Genomic DNA, 26,311 nt, shown 5'->3' on the forward strand with positions numbered 1-26,311 from the left:
GGGTCTGACTGGCAAAGTCCTGAGAACAGCGTCCTCCTCTTAGATGAGATTCCAAAGTCTTGGGGTTTTGTATGGGATTTATATAGTATAACTTTAGCGACAGTCCAACTGATTTATCTGACCAAGTTCATATGTTTCTATGAGACTGGTTAGGTCTGAAGAGGAACTTCCTTGAACAAAAATATTTTTATGAAAGTGTATTTCCTTCTCAGAGGGTAGCCAGCCCTCCGAGTCAGATCTGTACACTTTACCATCAAAACAAAACGGTCACTAGAAATTTGTTTGGTACCTTGTGATATGGGCAATTGCACATGTGTGGGCTAAGCTGGTTTCTGTGGTTAGAACAACAATCACACAAAGGATCAAGCTGTTCCTCTAGGGTAATAAACAACTTTGTGTTTTCATTTCTGGCTGGCAGTAAATCTCAAAGCAAGGCAAACTCTTATTATATATATTTATATTTCACTATTCCATACATTAAAAAATAAAAAGGGATATCTACATAATGCATATGAATAACCTCTCAAATCTACTCGAAATCTCTCAGCCACTGAAACTTTTGTCTTAATACTCTCTTCCCCATTTTGGTCTAGAAGGCATTCTCAATCCCATGATGCTAGGTCCTGGCTCATCCCTGGGAGTCACGTCCCATGTAGGAGGGCGGACAGAGAGTTCACTTGCCAAGTTGGCTTCGAGACAGAGGTGACATCTAAACATCAAAAGAGGTTCTCTGGGAGTGTTTTTTTTTTTAGGTATAATTATAAGTAGGCTTAGCTTCTCCTTTGCAGGTATAAGTTTCATAAGGGCAAGCCCCAAGATCAAGGGCTCAGCCTATTAAATTGGTAGTCTGTAATGCTTGCAAGAATAACAGAAATTTCCCAGGTAAGGAAGTTTAATACATCCACATTTTTCCCCCAGTCCCTCAAGAGGATTTACAAATACTTTTTTATTCTCTGTCCAAATTACTCCTGGAATGTATTGGGACATCACAGTAACCTGCACAAACCAACAAGATCTCACTCCCTAGTCAAGGTTTCATGTAATTATGGTGTTCAAATAAACTGACCATACAAGTTAAATTAGATAGTGTGCTACAGAAAATATAAATTTTATACCAAATAAGAATCTCTTCCTTTGGTCTCACACAGAAGTTGAAGTTTTAAAACACAGTCAATATCATCCTTTACCCTTTTGTCTGAGTCACCTTAGCCCTAAGCAGATTTGGTTCATTCATATCTCTAATTGAAGTCTGATCTCTTTCTCAGTTTTTTTTTCTTTTTCAACTTTTTAAACAGCTGACTTATTGCGCAATGTTGTCTTTCAGAGCTGCAGAACTCTATATCTAAATCTCAGGTGTTCCATAGATACTCAAGGTTCAAGAAACTGACCAAGTTATACACAAAGAACTCAGAATCTCAGAATTTAGAAATAACCATTACAACTCAGGAATAGATTTGACTTCTCTAACAGCTTACAATCTAGGAACCTTTACAATAAACCTTCCCCTGATAACCTGTGTTCTCAGATTCAATTCTCAGAGTTTGCACAATATAGTTAGCCTATATTATTGAGGTGTTATAATATTTGTCTTTTCATTTCTGACTTACTTCACCCAACATAGTGTCTTCAAGATCCATTCACCTAGTTGTATGCCTTATAACTTCACTCCTTCTCGAAGCCACTCAATATCCCACATTCCTTCTTGCAGCCACTCAATATGCCATCTTATTTCTTAACAATTGTACTTAAGGGTATTCAAAAATTGATGTTTAAAATGGGAATTTACTAATAGTTTAGAAGGTCTTTAGATATTCAATCTCTGAACAGTAACTTCAGGGTTGGAAATATAGCTGGAAAATTCTGAATTTACTTCTTTCCCTGAGCTAGATAGCTGAAAGTCAGCATTTTCAATAGTAACTGTTTATGGAAAGTCTTGATGAGTTGCCCAGAAATAAAACCCCTTAAACTCTTCCTGAAAAGCAAGCTATTCTAGAAACATTTTTACTTTCACTATAAGAAAAATGAGTAAAATTCTATGAAATACAATAACATTACTATAAAGTCATCCGTGTTAGTTTGGAAGCTGCTGGGATGCAATATACCAGAAAATGGAATGGCTTTTCTAAAGGGGATGTGCTGGTTTGAAAGGATATATGTCCCCTAGCAAAGCCATGTTTAATCTAAATCCCATTTCATAAAGGGAAAATAATCCCTATTCAATACTGTATGTTTAAAACTGCAATCAGATCATCTCACTGGAGATGTGATTTAACCAAGAGTGGCTGTTAAGCTGAATTAGGTGACGACATGTCTCCACCCATATGGGTGGGTCTTCATTGGTTTACTGGAGTCCTATAAAAGAGGAAACATTTTGGAGAATAAGAGACTTGGAGACAGTAGAGAAAGCTGTAACACCACGAAGCAGAGTCCACCAGCCAGCAACCTTTGGAGATAAAGAAGGAAAACACCTCCTGGGGAGCTTCATGAACCAGGAAGCCAGGAGAAGAAGCTAGCAGATGATGCCATGTTCGCCATGTGCCCTTCCAGATGAGAGAGGAACCCTGACTGTGTTCACCACGTGGCCGTCCACTTGAGAGAGAAACCCTGAACTTCATCAGCCTTCTTGAACCAAGGTATCTTTTCCTGGGTGCCTTTGGCTGGACATTTTTATAGACTTGTTTTAATTGGGACATTTTCTCGGCCTTAGAACTATAAACTTGCAACTTATTAAATTCTCCTTTTTAAAAGCCTTCCATTTCTGGTATGCTACATTCCAGTAACTAGCAAACTAGAACAGGGGAATTCAGTAAGTTACATACACATCTACAGTTCTAAAGAACTGAAAGTGTCCAGATTAAGGCACCAACAAAAGATTGCCTCCACTCAAGAAAGTATGATGGATCAGGAGCACCTCTGTCAGCTGGGTAGTCATGTGGCATCTGCTGGTCCCTTGCTCCTGGGCTCCATTGCTTTTGATCTCTGTCCATGTGGGGGTTCCTCATTTTGCTTCTCTGGGGCTGGCTTACATCTCTTGGCTTCTCTTGGCACTCTCCAGGTTCTGGCTTGCATTACATCTCATGGTGATGTCTGCTGGGCTCCAAGCATCTCCAAACATCCGTGTCTCTGTTTGCTGAAGCAAATGTTCTCCACATGTCTGCATCTGTATTAGCTCTACTGTGAAACTTCTGTTAGCTCTGAGGCTTGTGCTTTTTCTGCCATTTCTAAAGTTTCTTTCCACAATGTTCCTTCTTTTAAAGGACTCCAGTAAACTAATCAAGACCCAACTGGAATGGGTGGAGTCGCACCTCTGTGTAATCAAAGGTTAATACCCACAATTGGGTGTGTCACATCAGCATGGAGATGATCTAATCAAAAGTTACCACCACAATTGGGCAGACCACGTCTCCATGAAGATAATATAATCAAAAGATTCCAACCTGCAGGATTGAATCAGGATTAAGAGAAACAGCTGCCTCCGCAAGATCGGAACAGATTAAACATGGCTTTTCTAGGGTACATAATACTTTCAAACTGGCATATCACCCAACTGTCTAGTTGTTACACAATTATTCCAGTATTAATTATTTAATTAACAGTTACTGACCATCTACTATAATCAATATTCCAGGCCCTAATACTTGGGTTCACGTGTCTACGGGGATACAACAATGTATAACTAACATGATATTCTAGGAATTTACAGTCAAAGTAGAAAGATATGTTTATAAGCTAATTAAAGAAATTATGAAAAGACCCGTAAGAGATACAAAATACTCAGTGGAAGGGAGCTCACTTCTAGCTCAGATCAAGAAAGACTTAGATAAACTGGAGCTTTTGGATGAATCTTGACAGAGAGAGGCACTTAGAAGGGAAGGTACCTGGATAGAGGGTATAGCTTGAGCAGGGGCATAAGAATGCATGGTATATAATCAAGTCATAATGATGAAATGACAAGAAATACAATGTAGCAGAAATGAAGGTTATGGGGGTTGAGTAATATGATGTAATAATGGGGTAGTTATGAAGGAAGATCATAAAGCAGTATTTAGCAAACTTAAGTGTGTATAGAATGATTGGAAGGCCTTTTAAAACTAAAAATTCCTGAGCCACAGATGCCCTTGAAAACTAGGGTGGTACCCAGTATCCCAGGTGATTCCAATGGAGGAAAGCCTCAGAGTACAGCGTGAAGATAATCGCAGAGGATTTTTAACACTAGGGTAACGAGTCCGACTTTTATTTACTAAGAAACAAATGAAAGTTTCTAAACAGTAAAACATGATAAGAGCTATGCATTAGGAGACAATCTGGTAGCAGTGTGAAGGATGGACTGCATTGTCCTAATAAGAGATGATTAAGAGAGAGAACACATTGATGACTCTGATGCGTAACTGGGAAACTTGAAAGTAAAAAGGTGAGAAGATTTTTCAGAAGATGATAAATTTAAATTTGGTACCCACTGAAGAGTGAAAACATAGATCAAGATATCAAGAGGAAATACAGAGAAAAAATAGATATTCAGAGTCATAAATAAATGATCATGGAAGCTGTGGGAAAGAAACAAGAGCATCGTGAATATAGATTTTTTAAAAAAGAAACAGCTTTCCGCCGGCGGCGCTCCCGCCGCCAGCCAGCCCTCCTCTCCCTCTTTCTCCGCCGGCGGCGCTCCCACCGCCAGCCAGCCCTCCTCTCCCTCTTTCTCTGCTGGCAGCGCTCCCACTGCCATCTTGCCCTCCTCTTTCCCCTTCTGCTCCAGCGGCGCTCCATCCACCATCTTATCCTTCCCTTTCTCCTCCTGCTCCGGCGGCTCTCCAACCACCACCGTGCCCTCTTCCGCCTTCACCGGCTCCTCCGCCACCGGCCTCGACAGCCTTGCCACCCTCACCTTTCCTCCTCCAGAACAGCTACTGGGGGAGTGGAGATGATACAGAGCAGCTCCCAGAGCCACGACGGAGATCAAAGGGACGGCGTACCCCATCTGGGAACGGCTGACTGTCTGGGAGAACCAGCTCCGGTGAGATCGCCGAGGGGTGCGGGCTTTCCCAGGCGGGATGGCAAGTGGCTGGAGTCCCTCCCTTTCTCCTTCCCAGGCCAGCTGGCAGAATTGGGCAGGCAGTCCCCTCGGGCCACGGCGGCTGGCGCCCCCACTACGCGAGGCCCCCCGGATCAACTGAGAGAGTTGGGTCGGAAATCCCCAGACCGCGGAGAACGGTGACCGGGGGGGTCCCTTCCAAACACGTGACTCCCCGGTCCGGCTGGGAACGGTGCACTCTCCCGGGCTGCGGCGGCTGGCACCCTCCCGCCATGCTTGGTGCCCCGGGCCGACTAGGAAATTCGGTCGGGCGCTCTCCCGGGCTGCGGCGGCCAGCGACCCTCCCCGCCGTCAGACCCCTGGGCCGGCTGGCACTCTTCCAAGCCACTTCGGCTGGCGAACCTCCCCCACGGCGAGAGTTTTCCAAAGTTAAAGGACCCACACCACCTTTTACTGGTGGGACCCGCAGACAAATGTGTGCCACGAGTGCCACCTACTGGGCAGGATAAGAAAAACAGAACCCAGAGATTTCACAGAAAAATCTTTCAACCTGTTGGGTCCAACACCCAGGGAAATCTGACTAAATGCCCAGACGCCAGCAGAAGATAATGGATCACACTCAGAAAAATGAAAATACGTCCCAGTCAAATGAACAAACCAATAGTTCAAATGAGATACAGGAGCCGAAACAAATAATGCTGAATATACGAACAGAAATGGAAAACCTCTTCAAAAACGAAATCGATAAATTGAGGGAGGACATGAAGAAGACATGGGCTGAACATAAAGAAGAAATAGAAAAACTGAAAAAACAAATCACAGAACTTATGGAAGTGAAGGACAAAGTAGAAAAGATGGAAAAAACAATGGATACCTAAAATGATAGATTTAAAGAGACAGAAGATAGAATTAGTGATTTGGAGGATGGAACATCTGAATTCCAAAAAGAAACAGAAACTATTGGGAAAAGAATGGAAAAATTTGAATAAGGAATCAGGGAACTCAAGGACAATATGAACCGCACAAATATACATGTTGTGGGTGTCCCAAAAGGAGAAGAGAAGGGAAAAGGAGGAGAAAAACTAATGGAAGAAATTATCACTGAAAATTTCCCAACTCTTATGAAAGACCTAAAATTACAGATCCAAGAAGTGCAGCGCACCCCAAAGAGAATAAATCCAAATAGGCGTTCTCCAAGACACTTACTAGTTAGAATGTCAGAGGTCAAAGAGAAAGAGAGGATCTTGAAAGCAGCAAGAGAAAAACAATCCATCACATACAAGGGAAACCCAATAAAACTATGTGTAGATTTCTCAGCAGAAACCATGGAAGCTAGAAGACAGTGGGATGATATATTTAAATTACTAAAAGAGAAAAACTGCCAACCAAGACTCCTATATCCAGCAAAATTGTCCTTCAAAAATGAGGGAGAAATTAAAACATTCTCAGACAAAAAGTCACTGAGAGAATTTGTGACCAAGAGACCAGCTCTGCAAGAAATACTAAAGGGAGCACTAGAGTCAGATACAAAAAGACAGAAGAGAGAGGTATGGAGAAGAGTGTAGAAAGAAGGAAAGTCAGATATGATATATATAATACAAAAGGCAAAATGGTAAAGGAAAATATTATCCAAACAATAATAACACAAAATGTTAATGGACTGAATTCCCCAATCAAAAGACATAGACTGGCAGAATGGATTAAAAAACAGGATCCTTCTATATGCTGTCTACAGGAAACACATCTTAGACCCCAAGATAAACATAGGTTGAAAGTGAAAGGTTGGGAAAAGATATTTCATGCAAATAACAACCAGAAAATAGCAGGAGTGGCTATACTAATATCCAACAAGTTAGACTTCAAATGTAAAACAGTTAAAAGAGACAAAGAAGGACACTATATACTAATAAAAGGAACAATTAAACAAGAAGACATAACAATCATAAATATTTAAGTACCGAACCAGAATGCCCCAAAATACGTGAGGAATACACTGCAAACACTGAAAAGGGAAATAGACACATATACCATAATAGTTGGAGACTTCAATTCACCACTCTCATGAATGGACAGAACATCTAGACAGAGGATAAATAAAGAAATAGAGAATCTGAATATTACTATAAATGAGCTAGACTTAACAGACATTTATAGGACATTACATCCCACAACAGCAGGATACACCTTTTTCTCAAGTGCACATGGATCATTCTCAAAGATAGACCATATGCTGGGTCACAAAGCAAGTCTTAACAAATTTAAAAAGATGGAAATCATACACAACACTTTCTCAGATCATAAAGGAATGAAGTTGGAAATCAATAATAGGTGGGGTGCCAGAAAATTCATAAATACGTGGTGGCTCAACAACACACTCTTAAACAACAAGTGGGTCAAAGAAGAAATTGCAAGAGAAATTAGTAAATACCTCGAGGCAAATGAAAATGAAAACACAACATATCAAAACTTATGGGATGCAGCAAAGGCAGTGCTAAGAGGGAAATTTATTGCCCTAAATGCCTATATCAGAAAAGAAGAAAAGGCAAAAATGCAGGAATTAACTGTCCACTTGGAAGAACTGGAGAAAGAACAGCAAACTAATCCCAAATCAAGCAAAAGGAAAGAAATAACAAAGATTAGAGCAGAAATAAATGAAATTGAAAACATGAAAACAATAGAGAAAATCAATAAGACCAGAAGTTGGTTCTATGAGAAAATCAATAAGATTGATGGGCCCTTAGCAAGATTGACAAAAAGAAGAAGAGAGAGGATGCAAATAAACAAGATCAGAAATGGAAGAGGAGACATAACTACTGACCTCACAGAAATAAAGGAGGTAATAACAGGATACTATGAACAACTTTACGCTAATAAATACAACAATTTAGATGAAATGGATGGGTTCCTGGAAAGACATGAACAACCAACTTTGACTCAAGAAGAAATAGATGACCTCAACAAACCAATCATAAGAAATTGAATTAGTCATTCAAAAGCTTCCTAAAAAGAAAAGTCCAGGACCAGACGGCTTCACATGTGAATTCTATCAAACATTCCAGAAAGAATTAGTACCAACTCTCCTCAAACTATTCAAAAAAATCGAAGTGAAGGGAAAACTACCTAATTCATTCTACCAAGCCAACATCACCCTCATACCCAAACCAGGCAAAGATATTACAAAAAAGAAAACTACAGACCAATCTCTCTAATGAATATAGATGCAAAAATCCTCAATAAAATTCTAGCAAATCGTATCCAACAACACATTAAAAGAATTATACATCATGACCAAGTAGGAGTCATGCCAGGTATGCAAGGATGGTTCAACATAAGAAAATCAATTAATGTAATACACCATATCAACAAATCAAAGCAGAAAAATCACATGATCATCTCAATTGATGCAGAGAAGGCATTTGACAAGATTCAACATCCTTTCCTGTTGAAAACACTTCAAAAGATAGGAATACAAGGGAACTTTCTTAAAATGATAGAGGGAATATATGAAAAACCCACAGCTAATATCATCCTCAATGGGGAAAAATTGAAAACTTTCCCCCTAAGATCAGGAACAAGACAAGGATGTCCACTATCACCACTATTATTCAACATTGTGTTGGATGTTCTAACCAGAGCAATTAGACAAGAAAAAGAAATACAATGCATCAAAACTGGAAAGGAAGAAGTAAAACTATCACTGTTTGCAGACGATATGATACTATACATTGAAAACCTGGAAAAATCCACAACAAAGCTACTAGAGCTAGTAAATGAGTACAGCAAAGTAGCAGGTTACAAGATCAACATTCAAAAATCTGTAGCATTTCTATACACTAGTAATGAACAAGCTGAGGGGGTAATCAAGAAACAAATCCCATTTATAATTGCAACTAAAAGAATAAAATACCTAGGAATAAATTTAACTAAAGAGACAAAAAACCTATATAAAGAAAACTACAAAAAACTGCTAAAAGAAATCACAGAAGACCTAAATAGATGGAAGGGCATACCGTGTTCATGGATTGGAAGACTAAATATAGTTAAGATGTCAATCCTACCTAAAGTGATTTACAGATTCAATGCAATACCAATCAAAATCCCAAGAACTTATTTTTCAGAAATAGAAAAACCAATAAGCAAATTTATCTGGAAGGGCAGGGTGCCCTGAATTGCTAAAAACATCTTGAGGAAAAAAAACGAAGCTGGAGGTTTCGCGCTGCCGGACTTTAAGGCATATTATGAAGCCACAGTGGTCAAAACAGCATGGTATTGGCATAAAGATAGATATATCGACCAATGGAATCGAATAGAGTGCTCAGATATAGACCCTCTCATCTATGGACAGTTGATCTTTGATAAGGCAGTCAAGCCAACTCACCTGGGACAGAACAGTCTCTTCAATAAATGGTGCCTAGAGAACTGGATATCCATATGCAAAAGAATGAAAGAAGACCCATATCTCACACCTTATACAAAAGTTAACTCAAAATGGATCAAAGATCTAAACATTAGGTCTAAGACCATAAAACAGTTAGAGGAAAATGTAGGGAGATATCTTATGAATCTTACAATTGGAGGCGGTTTTATGGACCTTAAACCTAAAGCAAGAGTACTGAAGAAGGAAATAAATAAATGGGAGCTCCTCAAAATTAAACACTTTTGTGCATCAAAGAACTTCATCAAGAAAGTAGAAAGACAGCCTACACAATGGGAGATAATATTTGGAAATGACATATCAGATAAAGGTCTAGTATCCAGAATTTATAAAGAGATTGTTCAACTCAACAACAAAAAGACAGCCAACCCAATTACAAAATGGGAAAAAGACTTGAACAGACACTCACCAGAAGAGGAAATACAAATTGCCAAAGGGCACATGAAGAGATGCTCAGTGTCCCTGGCCATTAGAGAAATGCAAATCAAAACCACAATGAGATATCATCTCACACCCACCAGAATGGCCATTATCAACAAAACAGAAAATGACAAGTGCTGGAGAGGATGCGGAGAAAGAGGCATACTTATCCAATGTTGGTGGGAATGTCAAATGGTGCAACCACTGTGGAAGGCAGTTTGGCGGTTCCTCAAAAAGCTGAATATAGAATTGCCATACGACCCAGCAATACCATTGCTGGGTATCTACTCAAAGGACTTAAGGGCAAAGACACAAACAGACATTTGCACACCAATGTTTATAGCAGCGTTATTTAAAATTGCAAAGAGATGGAAACAGCCAAAATGTCCATCAACAGAAGAATGGCTAAACAAACTGTGGTATATACATACGATGGAATATTATGCAGCTTTAAGACAGAATGAACTTACGAAGCATGTAATAACATGGATGGACCTAGAGAACATTATGCTGAGTGAGTCCAGCCAAAAACTAAAGGACAAATACTGTATGGTCCCACTGATGTGAACGGACATTCGAGAATAAACTTGGAATGTGTCATTGGTCTCAGAGTCCAACAGGAGGTAGAAACCGGGTAAGATAATGGGTAATTGGAGCTGAAGGGATACAGACTGTGCAACAGGACTAGATACAAAAACTCAAAAATGGACAGCACAATAATACCTAATTGTAAAGTAATCATGTTAAAACACTGAATGAAGCTGCATCTGAGCTATAGGTTTTTTTGTTTTGTTTTGTTTGTTTGTTTGTTTGTTTTTTACTATTATTATTACTTTTATTTCTTTTCTCTATATTAACATTCTATATCTTTTTCTGTTGTGTTGCTAGTTCTTCTAAACCGATGCAAATGTACTAAGAAACGATGATCATGCATCTATGTGATGATGTTAAGAATTACTGATTGCATATGTAGAATGGTATGATTTCTAAATGTTGGGTTAATTTCTTTTTTTCCGTTAACTAATAAAAAAAAAAAAAAAGCATTTAGCCCAGCATTTGCCTCACAAGTAAATGCTAGTTATTTAAGAACAATCATTGATATTATCAGTAATTTTTCATCTTTGTTATTATTTATTTCTTATTATACTTTGATTTTGATGATTTGATTTTGGTTGTACCAGTGTTATCAGGGGAGACTGACTAAAGGGTATTTACTAGTTAATTAGCCACTAGGTCTTTGAAAATATGTTCATTTAAGGAGAAAGCAATTTTTTGTATTTTGGGATGTAGTTCCAAAAGGCATGAACAGGAGGTTATTTACTGGCAAATAATCGAGTTATGGGCCGGTGAAGTCACTGTTTAATTGAAACACGCAATCTCAGACTTGGTAGGAACTAAAGAGCAGTTTTGTGCACTGCTAAAGGGCAATTTTGTGCATCATCTCTCCTCTCACTCCAATGAGATGCCAGGTGACCTTACCTTATTGTTGAATGTCTCTCATGCTGGAAAACTTATTACCTACCACAGTAGCTCTTAAGCATCATTCTATATTGAAACAAAAATGCATCTCTCAGTAACCTCAACATATTGATAATAAATTTACAGTTCACCCCCCCCGAAAAAAAAAAAAAAAAGAAACAAAGGACTTCCGGGTCAAGATGGCAGCTTAACAACGTGCGCATTTTAGTTCATCCTCCAGAACAACTACTAAATAACCAGAAACAGTACAGAATAGCTCCTGGGGCCACGTCAGTGACCAGACACACAGCATGTCCCCAGAGGAGAAAGGAAAGGATTTTACCAGCAGCAGGGATTGGGCACAATCAAATGCCAATCGTGGAACTAATTAACAAATTCTGACTACTAAAAATAGGCCCCCAGCTTAGGTGAACCTGATCAAAGCAGAGGTTGCTCATTTTTGCCCTGGCGCCAAGGGGGCAGGACTGACAGAAAAAGGAGGAAAAAAAAAGAAGGAAACAGAGGTTTTTGTGGCTGTGTATCTACAAAGGCTTGACTGCCTCTGGATACAGTGGCAGGATTTTTCAGGCTGCAACTGCCCCAGGCATAGGCAGAAGCGAGCTCTTTTGGGGGCTTATCTGGAGCTCATGCCTTCCCCAGGGGAGGGGTGAAGCCCCACCCAGGTGGAATCCCTCCCTCAAGGAATTCAGACACCAGGGCTTGGTAATTTGAAGCCATTAAAACCAGCCTACAACCTCTCCTTTGTCTCCACCACGCCCCCAGCATGGAGAGTCTGCCAATGTTAAAGGTACAGCATCATCTTATGCTGGTGGGACCTGCAGTCAGACAAACGCCACATACTGGGCAGGATAAGAAAAACAGAGTCCAGAGACTTTACAGGAAAGCCTTTCAACCTACTGGGTCTCACCCTCAGGGAAAACCGATGCAGGTGACTCTTTCCTCCTGATAGGAGGCCAGTTTGGTCTGGGAAAATCTGGCTGGGGTCTATAATATCTAAGTAGACCCTCCTAAGTGTGTGTGGGGGAAAGGGACCACACAACCAGGGCAAGAAACAAAAAAACAAGAACTGAAAAATCCTCCTCTGTTAAACAAAACTTAAGCTAAAGGTCCAGATAAAGCTAAACAGAATGTCAAAGAACAGATAAACAACAAATTCATCCAGCAAGAAAACCCTAGATAAAAGAAGTGAAAGCAATCTCCAGAATAAACTAATTAAGGTAATTAAATGCCTAGACACTAGCAAAAAAGAACAAATCACACTAGGAAAATTGAAGATATGGCCCAGTCAAAGGAACAAACCAGCAATTCAAATGACATACAGGAGCTGAAACAATTAATTCAGAATGTATGAACAGACGTGGAAAACCTCATAAAAAACCAAATCAATGAATTGAGGGAGGATATAAAGAAGGCAAGGAAAGAACAAAAAGAAGAAACTGAAAGTCTGAAAAACAAATCACAAAACTTATGGGAATGAAAGACACAGTAGAAGAGATGAAAAAAACAATCGAAACCTACAATGGTAGATTCCGAGACACAGAACATAGGATTTCTGAACTGGAGGATGGAACATCTGAAATCTGACAAGAAACAGAAACTATAGGGAAAAAAATGGAAAAATATGAGCAGGGACTCAGGGAACTGAAAGACAATATGAAGCACATGAATATACATGTTGTGGGTGTCCCAGAAGGAGAAGAGAAGGGAAAAGGAGGAGAAAAACTAATGGAGGAAATTATCACTGAAAATTTCCCAACTCTTATGAAAGACTGAAAATTACAGATCCAAGAAGTGCAGCGTACCCCAAAGAGAATAGATTCAAACAGACATACTCCAAGACATTTAATAATCAGAATGTCAGAGGTCAAAGAGAAAGAGAGGATCTTGAAAGCAGCAAGAGAAAAGCAATCCATCACATACAAGGGAAGCCCAATAAGACTATGCGCAGATCTCTCAGCAGAAACCATGGAGGCGAGAAGACAGTGGGATAATATATTTAAATTACTAAAAGAGAAAAACTGCCAACCAAGAATTCTATATCCAGCAAAATTGTCCTTCAAAAATGAGGGAGAAATTAAAACATTCTCAGACAAAAAATCACTGAGAGAATTTGTGACCAAGAGAACAGCTCTGCAAGAAATACTAAAGGGAACACTAGAGACAGATACGAAGACAGAAGAGAGAGGTGTGGAGAAGAGTGTAGAAAGGAAGACTATGAGTAAAGGTAAAAAGAAGGAAAATTAGATGTGACATATAAAATCCAGAAGGCAAAATAGTGGAAGAAAGTACTACCCATGCAGTAATAACACTGAATGTTAATGGATTAAACTCTCCAATCAAAAGACATAGTCTGGCAGAATGGATTAAAAAACAGGACCCATCTATACGCTGTCTCTACTCAAAGGACACGAGGCCAAGGACACAAATGGATATTTACACACCAATGTTTATAGCAGCATTATTAACAATTACCAATAGATGGAAACAGCCAAAATGTCCATCAACAGAGAGTTGGCTAAACAAACTGTGACATTTACATAAGATGGAATATTATGCAGCTGTAAGACAGAATAAAGTTGTGAAGTATGTAACAACATGAATGGACCTTAAGGACATTATGCTGAGTGTGATTAGCCAGAAACAAAAGGACAAATACTGTATGGTCTCACTGATATGAACTGACATTAGTGAATAAACTTGGACTATTTCCTTGGTAACAGAGACCATCAGGAGATAGAAATAGGGTAAGATACTGGGTAATTGGAGCTGAAGGGATACAGATTGTGCAACAGGACTGAATATAAAAACTCAGAAATGGACAGCACAATATTACCTAACTGTAATACAATTATGTTAAAACACTGAATGAAGCCACATATGAAAATGATAGACGGAGGAGGGCTGGGGCATAAATGAAATCACAAAGAAAGATAGACAATAAAGATTGAGATGGTGTAATCTAGGAATGCCTAGAGTGACTAGATTGTACAAATTTTATAATGATAGTGACTAAATGTACAAATTTTAAAAATGTTTTTGCATGAGGAAGAACAAAAGAATGTCATTACTTCAGAGTGCTGAAAATAGATGATACTTAATATTTTAAAATTTCAACTAATGTGTGAGACCAAAGCAAAAAAAGTTTATTTGGTACAAATCTATACTTTGACTAGTACATCTCCTAATATAACTTACGTAGATAGTTGATTGAACACCTTAAGTACATGGAACTTTGTATGGGACATGAGATTTTGTTGGTTTGTCCAGGTGATGCCCTGATGAATCCCAGAGTGATTTGATCAGTGAGTGGAAAAGTATTTGCAAAGTCTCCTTCGGGGAATGGTGAGAACGGGGGAAAACTCAACTTTCCCAAGTTGAATTCTTGATATTCTCACAAGCAGTGTGGACAACCAAAGCTATAGACTGAGACCCCAGTCTTGGGGTTTGTTCATATGAAACTTAACCCCACAGGGGATAGGTCAAGCCTACTTAAAATTAAGCCTAAGAGTCACCCCCAAGAGAACCTCTTTTGTTGCTCAGATGTGGCCTCTCTCTCCAGCCAACACAAGCAGACTCACCACCCTCCCCCTGTCTATGTGGGACATGACTACCAGGGGTGTGGATCTTCCTGGCAGTGTGGGACAGAAATCCCAGAATGAGCTGAGATTCAGCATCAAGGGATTGAGAAAAACTATAGAATAAGCTGAGACCCAGCATCAGGGGATTGAGAAAACCTTCTTGACCAAAAGGAGGAAGAGTGAAATGAGACAAACTGTCAATGGCTGAGAGATTCCAAACAGAGTCAAGAGGTTATCCTGGAGGTTATTCTTATGCATTAAGTAGATATCACCTTGTTATCCAAGACGTAATAGAGAGGCTGGAGGGAACTGCCTGAAAATGTAGAGCTGTGTTCCAGTAGCCATGTTTCTTGATGATGATTGTATAATGATATAGCTTTCACAATGTGACTGTGTGATTGTGAAAACCTTGTGTCTGATGCTCCTTTTATCTACCTTGTCAACAGATGAGAGGAACATATGGAATAAAAATAAATAGGGGGAACAAATGTTAAAATAGATTTAGTTTGAAATGCTAGTGATCAATGAAAGGAATCAGTAAGGAGTATGGCCTGTAAATTTTTTTTTTCTGTTTGTTATATTTTTCTCTTGTCTTTTTATTTCTTTTTCTGAACTGATGCTAATGTTCTGGGAAATGATCATGATGATGAATATGCAACTATGTGATGATATTGTGAATTGCTGAGTGTATGTGTTGGGAATGTTTGTGTTTCTTGTAATTTTTTTTAATTATCAAAAAATTTTTAAAAAATAAGCCAAAAATAAAGAAAGAAAGAAAGAAACAAAGTGGCGTGCCACGGTGGCTCAGAAAGGAGAGGTCTCGCCTGCTATGCTGGAGACCTGGGTTCGATTCCCGGTACCTGTCTATGCAAAAAAAAATAGAAACAAGGGAAAAATCTAAGATTTTTCTTAGCAAGATTTCTATTTAGTAAGTGGAATGAGAAGAAAGGAAAGGATAATTCAAAGAGGTGGGAGAATGAAAACATCCAAGAAAAACAATGCCACAGTAGCAGGACAGAATTAAGAAAAAGGAGACAAGGGTAGTGTCAGATACCACAGAGAAAAGGAAAGATGAGAAGTGAAAAATACCATAAAATTTTACAATAAGCTGTTGTTTAAGAAAAAATTTTCACTACAGTGATGGTAACAATATCATTTGCAAGTAGGAAATGAATGCAAGTATAGATTACTCTTGAGAACTTGACAGTAAAAAGGAAACAAATAGGATAATAGTAAAAGAAATATGGTAGAAGGAAGGATTTCTTGAGAAAAACCTAAGCATGTTCACAGATAACAGTCAGTGAAGAAAACACTACTGATGCAAAAGAGAAGAAAGGAAACTAATGTAATATCTCGACAGAGATGGAATAAAGGTAGAAGAGCTAACCTTAGAAGGGCTGAAAGGTGATTTCTTTCTTCTGATGAAGAGAAGTGAGTAAAAAACAGAAAACCCAAAATAGAATTCTAAAGGATAGAAATTTCAAGGACTCATTCCGATGACCTCAAGTTTCTTAAAAAGTTTAGGAGGTAAATTATTTGTCAAAGTGATGATGAGGTTGAGGGCTCAAGAAGAGTGGAAATGTTTCAAAAGAGTTACTCTTTAAAAAGAGAGAAGAAAAAGACTTCAGTAAAATATGCGACTAAAGTTAGAATGTATGAATATGCAGTGGATAAAAATAGCTTGTCTCATATAATTTTTGAGCGTCATTAGCAAAGCTAAAGCCTAAAAGACTAGTGGAGAGAGAAATTACTCATAACTGAAATTTGGCAAGATGAAGTCTGAAGAATTAGATAATGAAAGGTTCTTTGGAACTAGAGTATTGTGAAAGTTGCTAACAAAGAGGTTCGAGGAGGGGGGGTGGGGAAGAGCAGATAAGGGAAGTCACCAAGACAATCCAGGAGCTCAAAGTAAAGGAATGTAATAAAAATGGAAAGCAGGTTAAAAAAGAGTAAAAGAAATAGGAAATTTATTGAAGGAAATTTCACACTGCATCCAGCTTAGATTCCCGAATAAAATGGATTCTTACAACATTATAAAGCAGCCTGAGGTGAAAAAAATTTTTAAAAAGATTTCTAAATAACAGATGAGAGTTTAGTGTTGGATCTACTCCTTAGTATCAAGTCACTTAACCCCTGTGAACCTCAGTCATAAAAATGAGAGTAAAAATAATACTTTGTCTTTTATTAGAAAGTTCTAACTACTTCATTAAGAGTTATGAGGCTTACATATGACAATGAAAATGTCATTCAAGTGTTGTGCATAGTGATTTTTATTTTTAATGTACTTTTATACAGATTTATTTTCTCATCATAAAGTTAGTATAGCAAAAAGTATTGTAGGAACTGAACTGTTAAACTTTTGTTTCCTATTTTATTAGCTGAATTGCTGGGAAAGGTTAAATTAATAGAACAGACCAAAAACGTCTAGAGAACTAAAAAGGATTTTAGTTGTTTAGGAAGTAGATTTTAAAGTTTTCAATTATTTTATTTATTAATATTGTTATATATTTAGATCAAAAGCCATAATAAAAATATGTACTATAAATATTTAATTTGAAAAACAAAATAAATCTTATTACTAATAAGTTTCTTACCAAAATTTTTCTGGTAATTTGAGTTGTGATTTCTTTGGCATCCAAGACAATTGCTGGTGGTAGTGATGATACCTCTGCAGCATTTAATCCTAAAAATTTTTAAAACAACATTTCAGTATTGACACTGCTGGTAGTGTTGTTTTAACCAGAGTTAATCTTTCCTTCACAGATTTAAATTCCCCTTTCATAGTTATTTCTGAATTACTAAAAAATTCTCAAAATTAAAAGTTCTGGATGACAATTTACCAATTATTATATTTAATTACAGTTTTGGAGCATATAACACCCCAAAAAACAAGAAAGAAAGCTGCTTAAAGTGGAAGCCAAATAAGGGGGAAAAGTTTGTTTTAAGAAACTACATAGTGTTTGGATGTATAGAACGATTTCTACATGTAATACCATAATTTTTTTCTTCTGTGAGTCCTTTAGAAAGCCTGTAGGTATACAAGATTGTGTCTCTATTTCTTGAGGTGTTCTTTACATGTTGAACTTCAAAATGCATGTTTTCTACATTAGGATACAGGACTCCGATTTGGCATAGTTCCAGGAAATGTGTAGCAAACAATGTAAATGCCTAGAATATATACCAGACAGTGAATGTCAATACTTTGTTAATGAACCAGGAAATTCTAATTTAACTATTTAAACATAAAATTTTAGCTTTATTTTCTGAGTAGCTTAGCAGAGATGCAGGGATGTAACTAATAACTTGGAGGGTAACATGGTTCATTCATTTTTAAATGTTTTGAAAATTTACATTTAAAGAAGAAACACGTTTATTATGTTTACATATATAAATAATACATATTATGTTTACATACATTGATGGAAAGAGAATAACTTTAAAAATAAAATTCTAAAAATATATTTGAATATACTGAAAAGATGACAATTACTAGAAATAAAACTATTAAGTAAGGTAATCATTTATTAGAAAGGTAATTTACAAGCAAAACCATAAAATTTCCCTCAACTTTTTAAAAACTTTACTTCAAAAGTATCCTCCTTACCCATAAATAGTTTTTGGAATATGGAATCAACGGATAGCCTTGAAATGGCAAGTTTTTAGTTTTTAGATTTGCATTGCACTTGGGTTAGGTCCTTGCAGGGGTGGTGGGAGACTGAACACTGTTAAGACAATAGTTTTCAAATTTAGTAAACCCCTGAGAGAGCTCGGTAAAGATGCAAATTACTGGTATTCATCCTCCCAAATTCTCAGGAGTTCTAATGTGGGGCCCTGGGAAACTGCATTTTCTGGAAGAACTTCAGGAGATTTTGACACAGGTAGTGCAAGAGATGCTTGCAAATGACTTATGAGCAGTACATTGTTTCTAGCCTAAAATTTTTTCTAGCCCAAAAATTACGAAGGAAGATACAGATTTGAATAATCGGTTGTTTTAAGTGACAAACTTAATAGGTGATCAGTGGAAAATCAAACAACTAAGACATTAAAAAGAAAAGATTCTATAGGCAAAATGACCATCAAACATGGAAAGAATATGATGAGGGAAGGAAGCGTTCTGTATATGACAGAAAAATATAAAACCTCAATTACCTCCCTGACAAATAAAAAAGGTATAAAGACAAACCAAATTTGTAAAGCAACAGGAAAATATTTTGAAACTCAGTAAAGTATCTACAAGACCATGTTCCAAATAACGTCCTCAAAAAGTATGTATCAAACCAATCTATTATAGTAACTGTATACACTCTATTTTAGCTCAACTCAATTTACAAATAATTGCTCAGGAACTTTATATTACAAGAATTATACCAGGCACTAAGGAAACTAGGTTAGAAAAACAGTAACTTTAAGCTTTTAAAAATAAGTGGTAATAATTATATTTTTACTAAATTATTTTATACTAGAAAAGGACATTCAAAAGTATTACTACAAGTATTATTCTTAGCTATTGCAGAATACCTCTGAAATGATACTAATTAGCTTTTAGCTTTAAACAATACATGTACTTTATTTATATGAGACATTCTGATTGACATAGATTCAGTATTAAAAGACTAATAACTATTAGCAATACTTTTGGTTTATTATATACCTTTCTTTAAGTATAAACTAAGATTTTTCTCATTCTTTGTTATGTACTCTAACTTAAGGTAAAGAACTTCAGTTTAGGGGATATTTTAAGATATGAAAAAAAAATAACCATAAACTAAGTTTTCTTCACATCTGCAAATATTTTGAGTGATAATCTAAAAATATGTTTTACAAATTAGCTTAATAATAGAGCAAAAAAACATAATTTGTTTTAGAAGAAAGCATATTTGATTTGTGAAAAATCCTTTTCTTTAGAGGAATGAAATTTTAGATTTTCCCTAAAGTGAGCTCAGATACCTGATGCTTTACTTTGTGTTATGACATCAAGATAATATGGAGACTATAATTGAAATACTTTCATATTTTTCTATTTAATTTTAATAAAATAAATCCATCTGCCTAGTTTTTAAATTATTCAAAATTCTTGATTGCTTCCTTTCCTTGACTATATCATGGCTATCATACTATCATTCTTGCTTTCATCAGAAATAAAGTAACAAAAATATTAAATTATGGTATATTTTCACTACTTAAAATTGTTTTAAAAAAAGCTACCTGTGAGTACCCATAAAATCCAATCATGTTTTCTGGAGTAATGATAACGTTCTAAAATTAATCATGGTGATAAATGCACAACTATATGATAGTACTATGAGCCACTGATTGTATACTTCGGTGGACTGTATGGTGTGTGAATATATCTCAATAAAATAGCAATTTTTTTAAAAAAGAGAACATAGAAAAATAAAAAATCCAATCATGATAAATGTATAAAGGTTATGTCAAAAAAGACAGAAAATTAATACACAAAATAAATAGGGACAAATACCTTTAAGCTCAGCAGATATTCACAAACAGCATAACAAATTCCAATTCCTTCTTCTGTACTAGTACCTCTACCAAGTTCATCAATTAATATGAGTGATTTGTCATTAGCATTATGTAAAATATATGCTATCTGAAAAATATGATTTTAATATTATTCATTGTCACCAAACAGCTGTCACTATCACAGAAAATAAAAAGAAGCTAAATCCTATCTCTTTATTAGTTCTTCTAAAATATGTTCTTATAGAGAAACCCTGCTAAGCAGAAAATAACACATTGCTTTCCTTTCTAAAAATCTCATGACTAATAATTCCAGTAGTAATTCCTGATATGTATGTAACTAACACATGCGTATGAGACAGCAATGAGTAAATAACTACTATCTAAAGATTGATGTTTTAGATACAGTGAAATAAAACACAGCAATAAATTAAGTTTTTAAATAAGCACAGAAACTGTCATTTTCTTATTCATAAATGACTAATCAATTGCTGTCATAAAATACTTAAAACTCCTTCTCTCATCTAACATCTATTTCCAATAATGATGAAGACAAGAATTTTGGAAAAAGAACTCAAGTCTATTGATTCTTGGTTAAAAAAATATTTCTTTTTTAAATCCATAACCAACATGGACCAAGACTTTAATTGACTGAAATGCTCCTTCCACATTGAAGATTAACTTCTTTCTCAAAAAATACAATTTTTCCCTTATGTCATGATATGATAGTAATCTTCACAGCTATTTTACTTTTCTATAGTGTTAAACTTTTTGAGGGCTAGAACTATTTAAAAAATACACCTCCAGCACTTAGTATATGGTTATACTCTCCTACAGATATTAAATAAATACTAAATAATTATACAAATGCCATATACTGTGAGACAAATAAGTTTACTCTCCTCATATCTACTTAATTATCCAACTGTATAGTTATCCAGTAATTCCTACCTACTAAAGATAGTCTAAAGAGCTATATTTGATTTCTTCAGCCTTTAAAGCCTATGCTAGATTTAGTCTGAACAGAAATACTTGATAACGAATAATACGTTATAAGAAGTAAAAATTCTGTAAGGGCAAAAAAGAGTATGGCATATAAAAGTCTGCTAATGCAGTGATCTTTTGTTTTAAATTCAAGCCTAGCAGGAAAAATAGATATTATACAAAATAGATACTGACTAGGTCATGATTTTCTGAAGAAAAGTCTTATATTTTTCATATAAAAACATGAAAGCATATTTTTATTACCAAATAACACTAGCTTTTTCTTTAAAAACTATTTTTCAACATAGCATTTACTTCCATTTTCATATAAGACAGAAATTAAGAAGCTGTGTTTGACTGCCCTCTGGCTCTAAGAGAGAGGTATAAGCACATCTGTAAGTTCCGATACAAGAATATCTTCTTCCATGATAACTGACTATTAGCGGAAGAATTTAACAAGTTTATTAATATAAGAAAAGTTAAGTTTGGATACCTCTTTCATTTCCTTCATAAATGTGGATGAATTTGTTTCAATATCATCATCAGTACTGATTCTTGTAAAAATCTGTTCAGCAATTCTAAAGGAAGAATATTCTGCTGGAACATAGGATCCTGTAAAATATAAAGTTAAAGTAAATTGAAAAAAACAACTACAAACACATTTTGCACTTTCCTACAACTCAGACTACTTACCAGCCTATCTGAGGACTATGCAATGGAACGAGCCCTGGACTTGGAGTTCTAAGACATGGCCCCAGATCTACCATTTAGTGTTTGTCCTTGGATAGCATTTAAACTCTCCCAGTCCAACTCTCTCATATGTAAAATGGAAATAATATTTGCTGAAACTAATATACAAAGTTATCTGGAAATTAAATAATATAGTATATAGATTATTATAAACTTGATCAATTTTAAGTAATATAGCTAGATGAACAAAATTCAAAATAATAAACTTTAAAGGAATTGCTTATTAAGTTTAAGTTGATGAAATTATTATAGAAAGACATAGTAGGAAATATCCATATTATTAAAAATGTGCTGAAATACCTAGAAGTAGAATGACAGTAAAACATTAAAAAAAAAAAAAAAGGTGAATTTTCATCCACAAGACTAAGTTTCTGCCTGAGAAGCTACCACACTACTATTCGTCAAAAATAATCTACTGAAAACAAACCAAGCTAATATTCTGTCTCTTTAAGACTAGAATATAAAAGGCATTCTAACATAATAAAAGAGAAAAAATTACAGATAGTTGAACAGCAAAAGTACCAAGTACAATGAAACTCTGTATAGGAAAAAATGGTAAAATAATGAGAGTAAAAAAACAGATCATTCCAGGATTTAAAACAAAAGTAAGGATGAAGAATAGGGCATAGCCTTGAGGACTAGAAGGAAGACAAAGAAAAGCCAGGCTAATATCAATGAAAATAATAGTAATTATAACAAAAGCACCAACCATTTCAAATCCTAGGCATTTTATATTCATTGTCTTTAATTCTCAAATTAATCCATTGAAATAGGTATTACTGTCATTTTACTACGAAAAAATTGAGGCTCAAGATCATAAAACTGGTGATCTTGCTACTCTTTTCTTGCTTTTCTTAAAGTCAAGAATTTATATGCCTAGAGCAGCTCCTAACACATAGTAATCTTGTGACAAATGTTTGCTGAGAGAAATAATAGAATGATGGAGCCAGATTTTAATCAGAATTGTCTGGCTCAAAAAATTATATATTTCCATCTTTTCAGGATACTAAATGACCTGCTACTTTTTAAAATTCTAGAGAAGGGTGGGATGGTTTGCTAACTTAGAACACAGATTTTAGAGTCATCTTGCTGGGTTGAATCCTGGCCTTGCCTTTAAAAGGTATGCTGTTTGGTGGGGTCACATTTCATTATTTTTCCATGTGAGTACCCTGTTATTGAAGCACCATTTGTTGAATTTTTATTTGTTTGTTTGTTTTGGGAAGTGCATGCACAGGGAATTGAACTTGGGTCTCCTGCATGGCAGGTGAGTATTCTACCACTGAACTACCCTTGCACCCCCTGGCCTTGCCTTTTACCAGCTATTTGACCTTGGGCAAATTACTTCTCAGTGCTTGAATTACCTTATCTGTAAAGTGGAGCTAATACTACTTATTTCATTAGATATGTATGATGATTAATTAGACAATACATGGAAGGTAGAACAGTGCGTGTCATAGTGAACACTCACTATTAGCTGCTCTAGCAACTAGAGTAGGACTAAAGTGAAGGACTGATACTGGGTGATCCTGGGCAAGCCTCTTTCCTTATTTTACAAACATTCAATAAATATCTATTGAAGGCTTACTACTATGTGCTGGGGTGAATGAAACAGACATGGAAGACTGCAACTTATTTATCTCGATTTAAATACAACTCTACTATGGGCTTTTCAGAAGGATTAAATGGGAAAATCAATGTGGAAGTACCAAGTAGAAAATACAGTATATGTTATTAATTTGCATAGGTTTGCATATTCTCCATTATCCTAGCTCCACCAACAAAAGTTCTCCATGTTTTTTAGCTGGATTATTGCAGAAGCCTCCCAGCTAGTACTTTGCTTTGGATCTGGTTCTCCTCTAACCATCCTCCACACGGCAGTCAGAGCAGTGCATCTAAAAGGTAAATCTGATCAAGCCATTCTCTTGCTTAAAACTCTTCAATAGCCCTCTAAATATTTTTGGATAAAGCTCAACCTTCTCATTTAAGGGCCTTCATGATCTACCTCCTACCTATCACTACAGCTTTATATCCTGCCACTTCTCAAAGTCACTCTTTGCTTCTGCTTCTGGACTACTTGTAGTTCCTTGAGCACATTATACTCTTTCTTGCTTCTGTGCTTTAGAATATGTACCTACCTCTGGCTAAAATCCCATTCTTTCTTATACCATCCCCTTTAGTCCTTAGTGTTTTATATACATTATGTCAATACTTACAATAATTCTGAGAGGTAGGTGCTATTATAATTTTCACTAACAGACAGGAAAACTGAAGTTTATGAGGTTAAGTAATTTACTGAGGATTACACAGCTAGTAATTTCACAAGATAGGTCTATCTCTAAAGCTTTTGCTCTTAATTTCCTGCCTTTCAAGTCCCACTGCTTCCTTTGATGGTCAGACTGTATGAGACGTTACATATACTTTTAGGTGTCTCCAAGGTTTAAGATGGGCAGCAACAAATAATTGAGTAGAATAATTATCCTCAAACATTTGAAAGGTTGTTAGAGAAAAGAGACTAAATTTACTCTGTGATTCATAGAAGAATTAGGACAAATAAGCAGAAGTTATGAAAAGTCATATTTCAATTGAATATAATGAATGATCTAACAATTAAAGCTGTCTAACAATTGGATAGCCTGTTTTTTTAAAGGACAAAGCTCCTCAGAGCAATTCAAACAGAAGTAGGATTATTATGTCACATATGAATCAGATAGGGAGGGAAATTAGTTGAGATATCTTTTAGTTCAAACAAAACTTTAAGTTAAACTGAATAAAATATTTATTTTTTATTATATTTGTTATTACTTTATATTTCTATTATTCATTTATCCATTCAACTTTGATTTGCTTTCCCAATAGGTACAGTGAATTTGCACTGTTATCATCAATATTATTATTATTGTGTTTACAATCTGTTACATAGAGCAGAGTATCTCAACCTAGGTATTTTTTAAATTTTAGGCTAGATAAATACTTCTTATGAAGGGCTGTCCTGTGCCTTGTAGTATGTTGTTATAGTTGAGTTGTGTCTCCCCACAATAAATATTCAAGTTCTAACTTCCTGTAAACAGGACCCTATTTGGGAAGAGGATCTTTGAAGATGTGATCAGTTAAAATGAGGCCAAACTGGATTACCATGGGTCCTGATCGAACATGACTGGTGTCTCTGTTAGAAGAGTAGAACTGGAGGAGGCAGAGTGATGTATCTACACGGAATGCCAGGAATTTCAGGCAAATATTAGAAATCAGAAGCAAAACAGGATTCTCCCCTATGGGTTTCAAATAAAATATGGGGCTGGCCATGGTGGCTCAGTAGGCCATGCCGGAAATCCAGGTTTGATTCCCGGTACCTGCTCGTGCAAAAAATAAAATAAAATAAAAATAAAGTATGGACTTGCTGATACCTTGATTTCAGACTTCTTTGGTTCCAGAATGGTAAGTCAATAAATTCCTGTTGTTTTAAGCCATTCAGTTGGTGTTACTTAGTCATGGCAGCCCTAGGAAACTAAAACAGGTGTTTAGAAGCACCCCTGGACTCTATCCACTAGACGCCAGTAGCATTCTACACCAATCCCCATTGTCACAGTCAAAAATGTCTCCACAGATTGCCATATGTCCTCTGGGGGGAAGGAGCAAAATAGCCCCTGGTTGAAAACAATTGCATTAGATTTGTAACCAGGGTCAATCATCTCCCCTCTGACTCACATAGTCCTAAGGAAATTCTGTTTCAGAGAATGGGAGGTAAGTTGTATACCCAGAAATACGTGACAGTGTTGGTCCAGTGACAGCCATTTAAGTGTGTGTGTCTGATATCAACTGCTGAGGGCAAGTTATTGGTGCCCCTCAAATAAAGAAAGGAAAATGTTTCTCTGCCCAAGATTATAATTTTGGAAAAATCTCACATGGGTTTTTATAAGGCTATAGCTTATCCTACTCGTTTTACTTTTTCTCACAACAAAGTTTGTTTTTGAACCTGAAACAATTATATGATTCAATTTAGTAATATTTGGTACTTAGTTACAGTAAAGAAGTTTTCACTTGGTATATCCCACACAACTTTTAGTGTAATACACTAAAGTGCTTGGTAAATACCAAATAAAAAAAATTATAGCCTACACAATAGATAAATTATTATACTTTTAGGTAAAAGAATCTACTCCA

At 36.2% G+C, this 26,311-nt stretch overlaps 1 protein-coding gene and 1 long non-coding RNA gene across 7 annotated transcripts in view; one reads left to right on the forward strand and one right to left on the reverse strand.

Annotated features, from left to right (window-relative positions):
* Nucleotides 1-26,311, reverse strand: part of MSH4 (mutS homolog 4) — a 132,797-nt gene that overhangs the window by 6,077 nt on the left and 100,409 nt on the right. For 4 of the 6 annotated variants that reach the window (XM_077120584.1, XM_077120582.1, XM_077120583.1 and 1 more), the window contains 4 exons: nucleotides 21,897-22,015; nucleotides 20,421-20,549; nucleotides 17,935-18,109; nucleotides 17,536-17,624 (listed from right to left, as the gene is read on the reverse strand). In XM_077120584.1, the coding sequence (XP_076976699.1) occupies nucleotides 17,536-17,624; nucleotides 17,935-18,109; nucleotides 20,421-20,549; nucleotides 21,897-22,015 (512 nt within the window). Of the gene's footprint in view, nucleotides 1-17,535; nucleotides 17,625-17,934; nucleotides 18,110-18,551; nucleotides 18,664-20,420; nucleotides 20,550-21,896; nucleotides 22,016-26,311 lie in introns of those variants that run through there. The other 2 variants (XM_077120586.1, XM_077120585.1) reach the window with 2 other exon arrangements.
* On the forward strand, nucleotides 4,066-25,504 carry LOC143650142 (uncharacterized). Its single transcript, XR_013159397.1, has 3 exons — nucleotides 4,066-4,217; nucleotides 23,955-24,052; nucleotides 25,222-25,504. It is a non-coding gene; the product is annotated as an uncharacterized LOC143650142 (long non-coding RNA).

Source organism: Tamandua tetradactyla, chromosome 11 (assembly GCF_023851605.1).
Source record: "Tamandua tetradactyla isolate mTamTet1 chromosome 11, mTamTet1.pri, whole genome shotgun sequence".
In the NCBI taxonomy this organism is placed as follows: domain Eukaryota; kingdom Metazoa; phylum Chordata; class Mammalia; order Pilosa; family Myrmecophagidae; genus Tamandua; species Tamandua tetradactyla.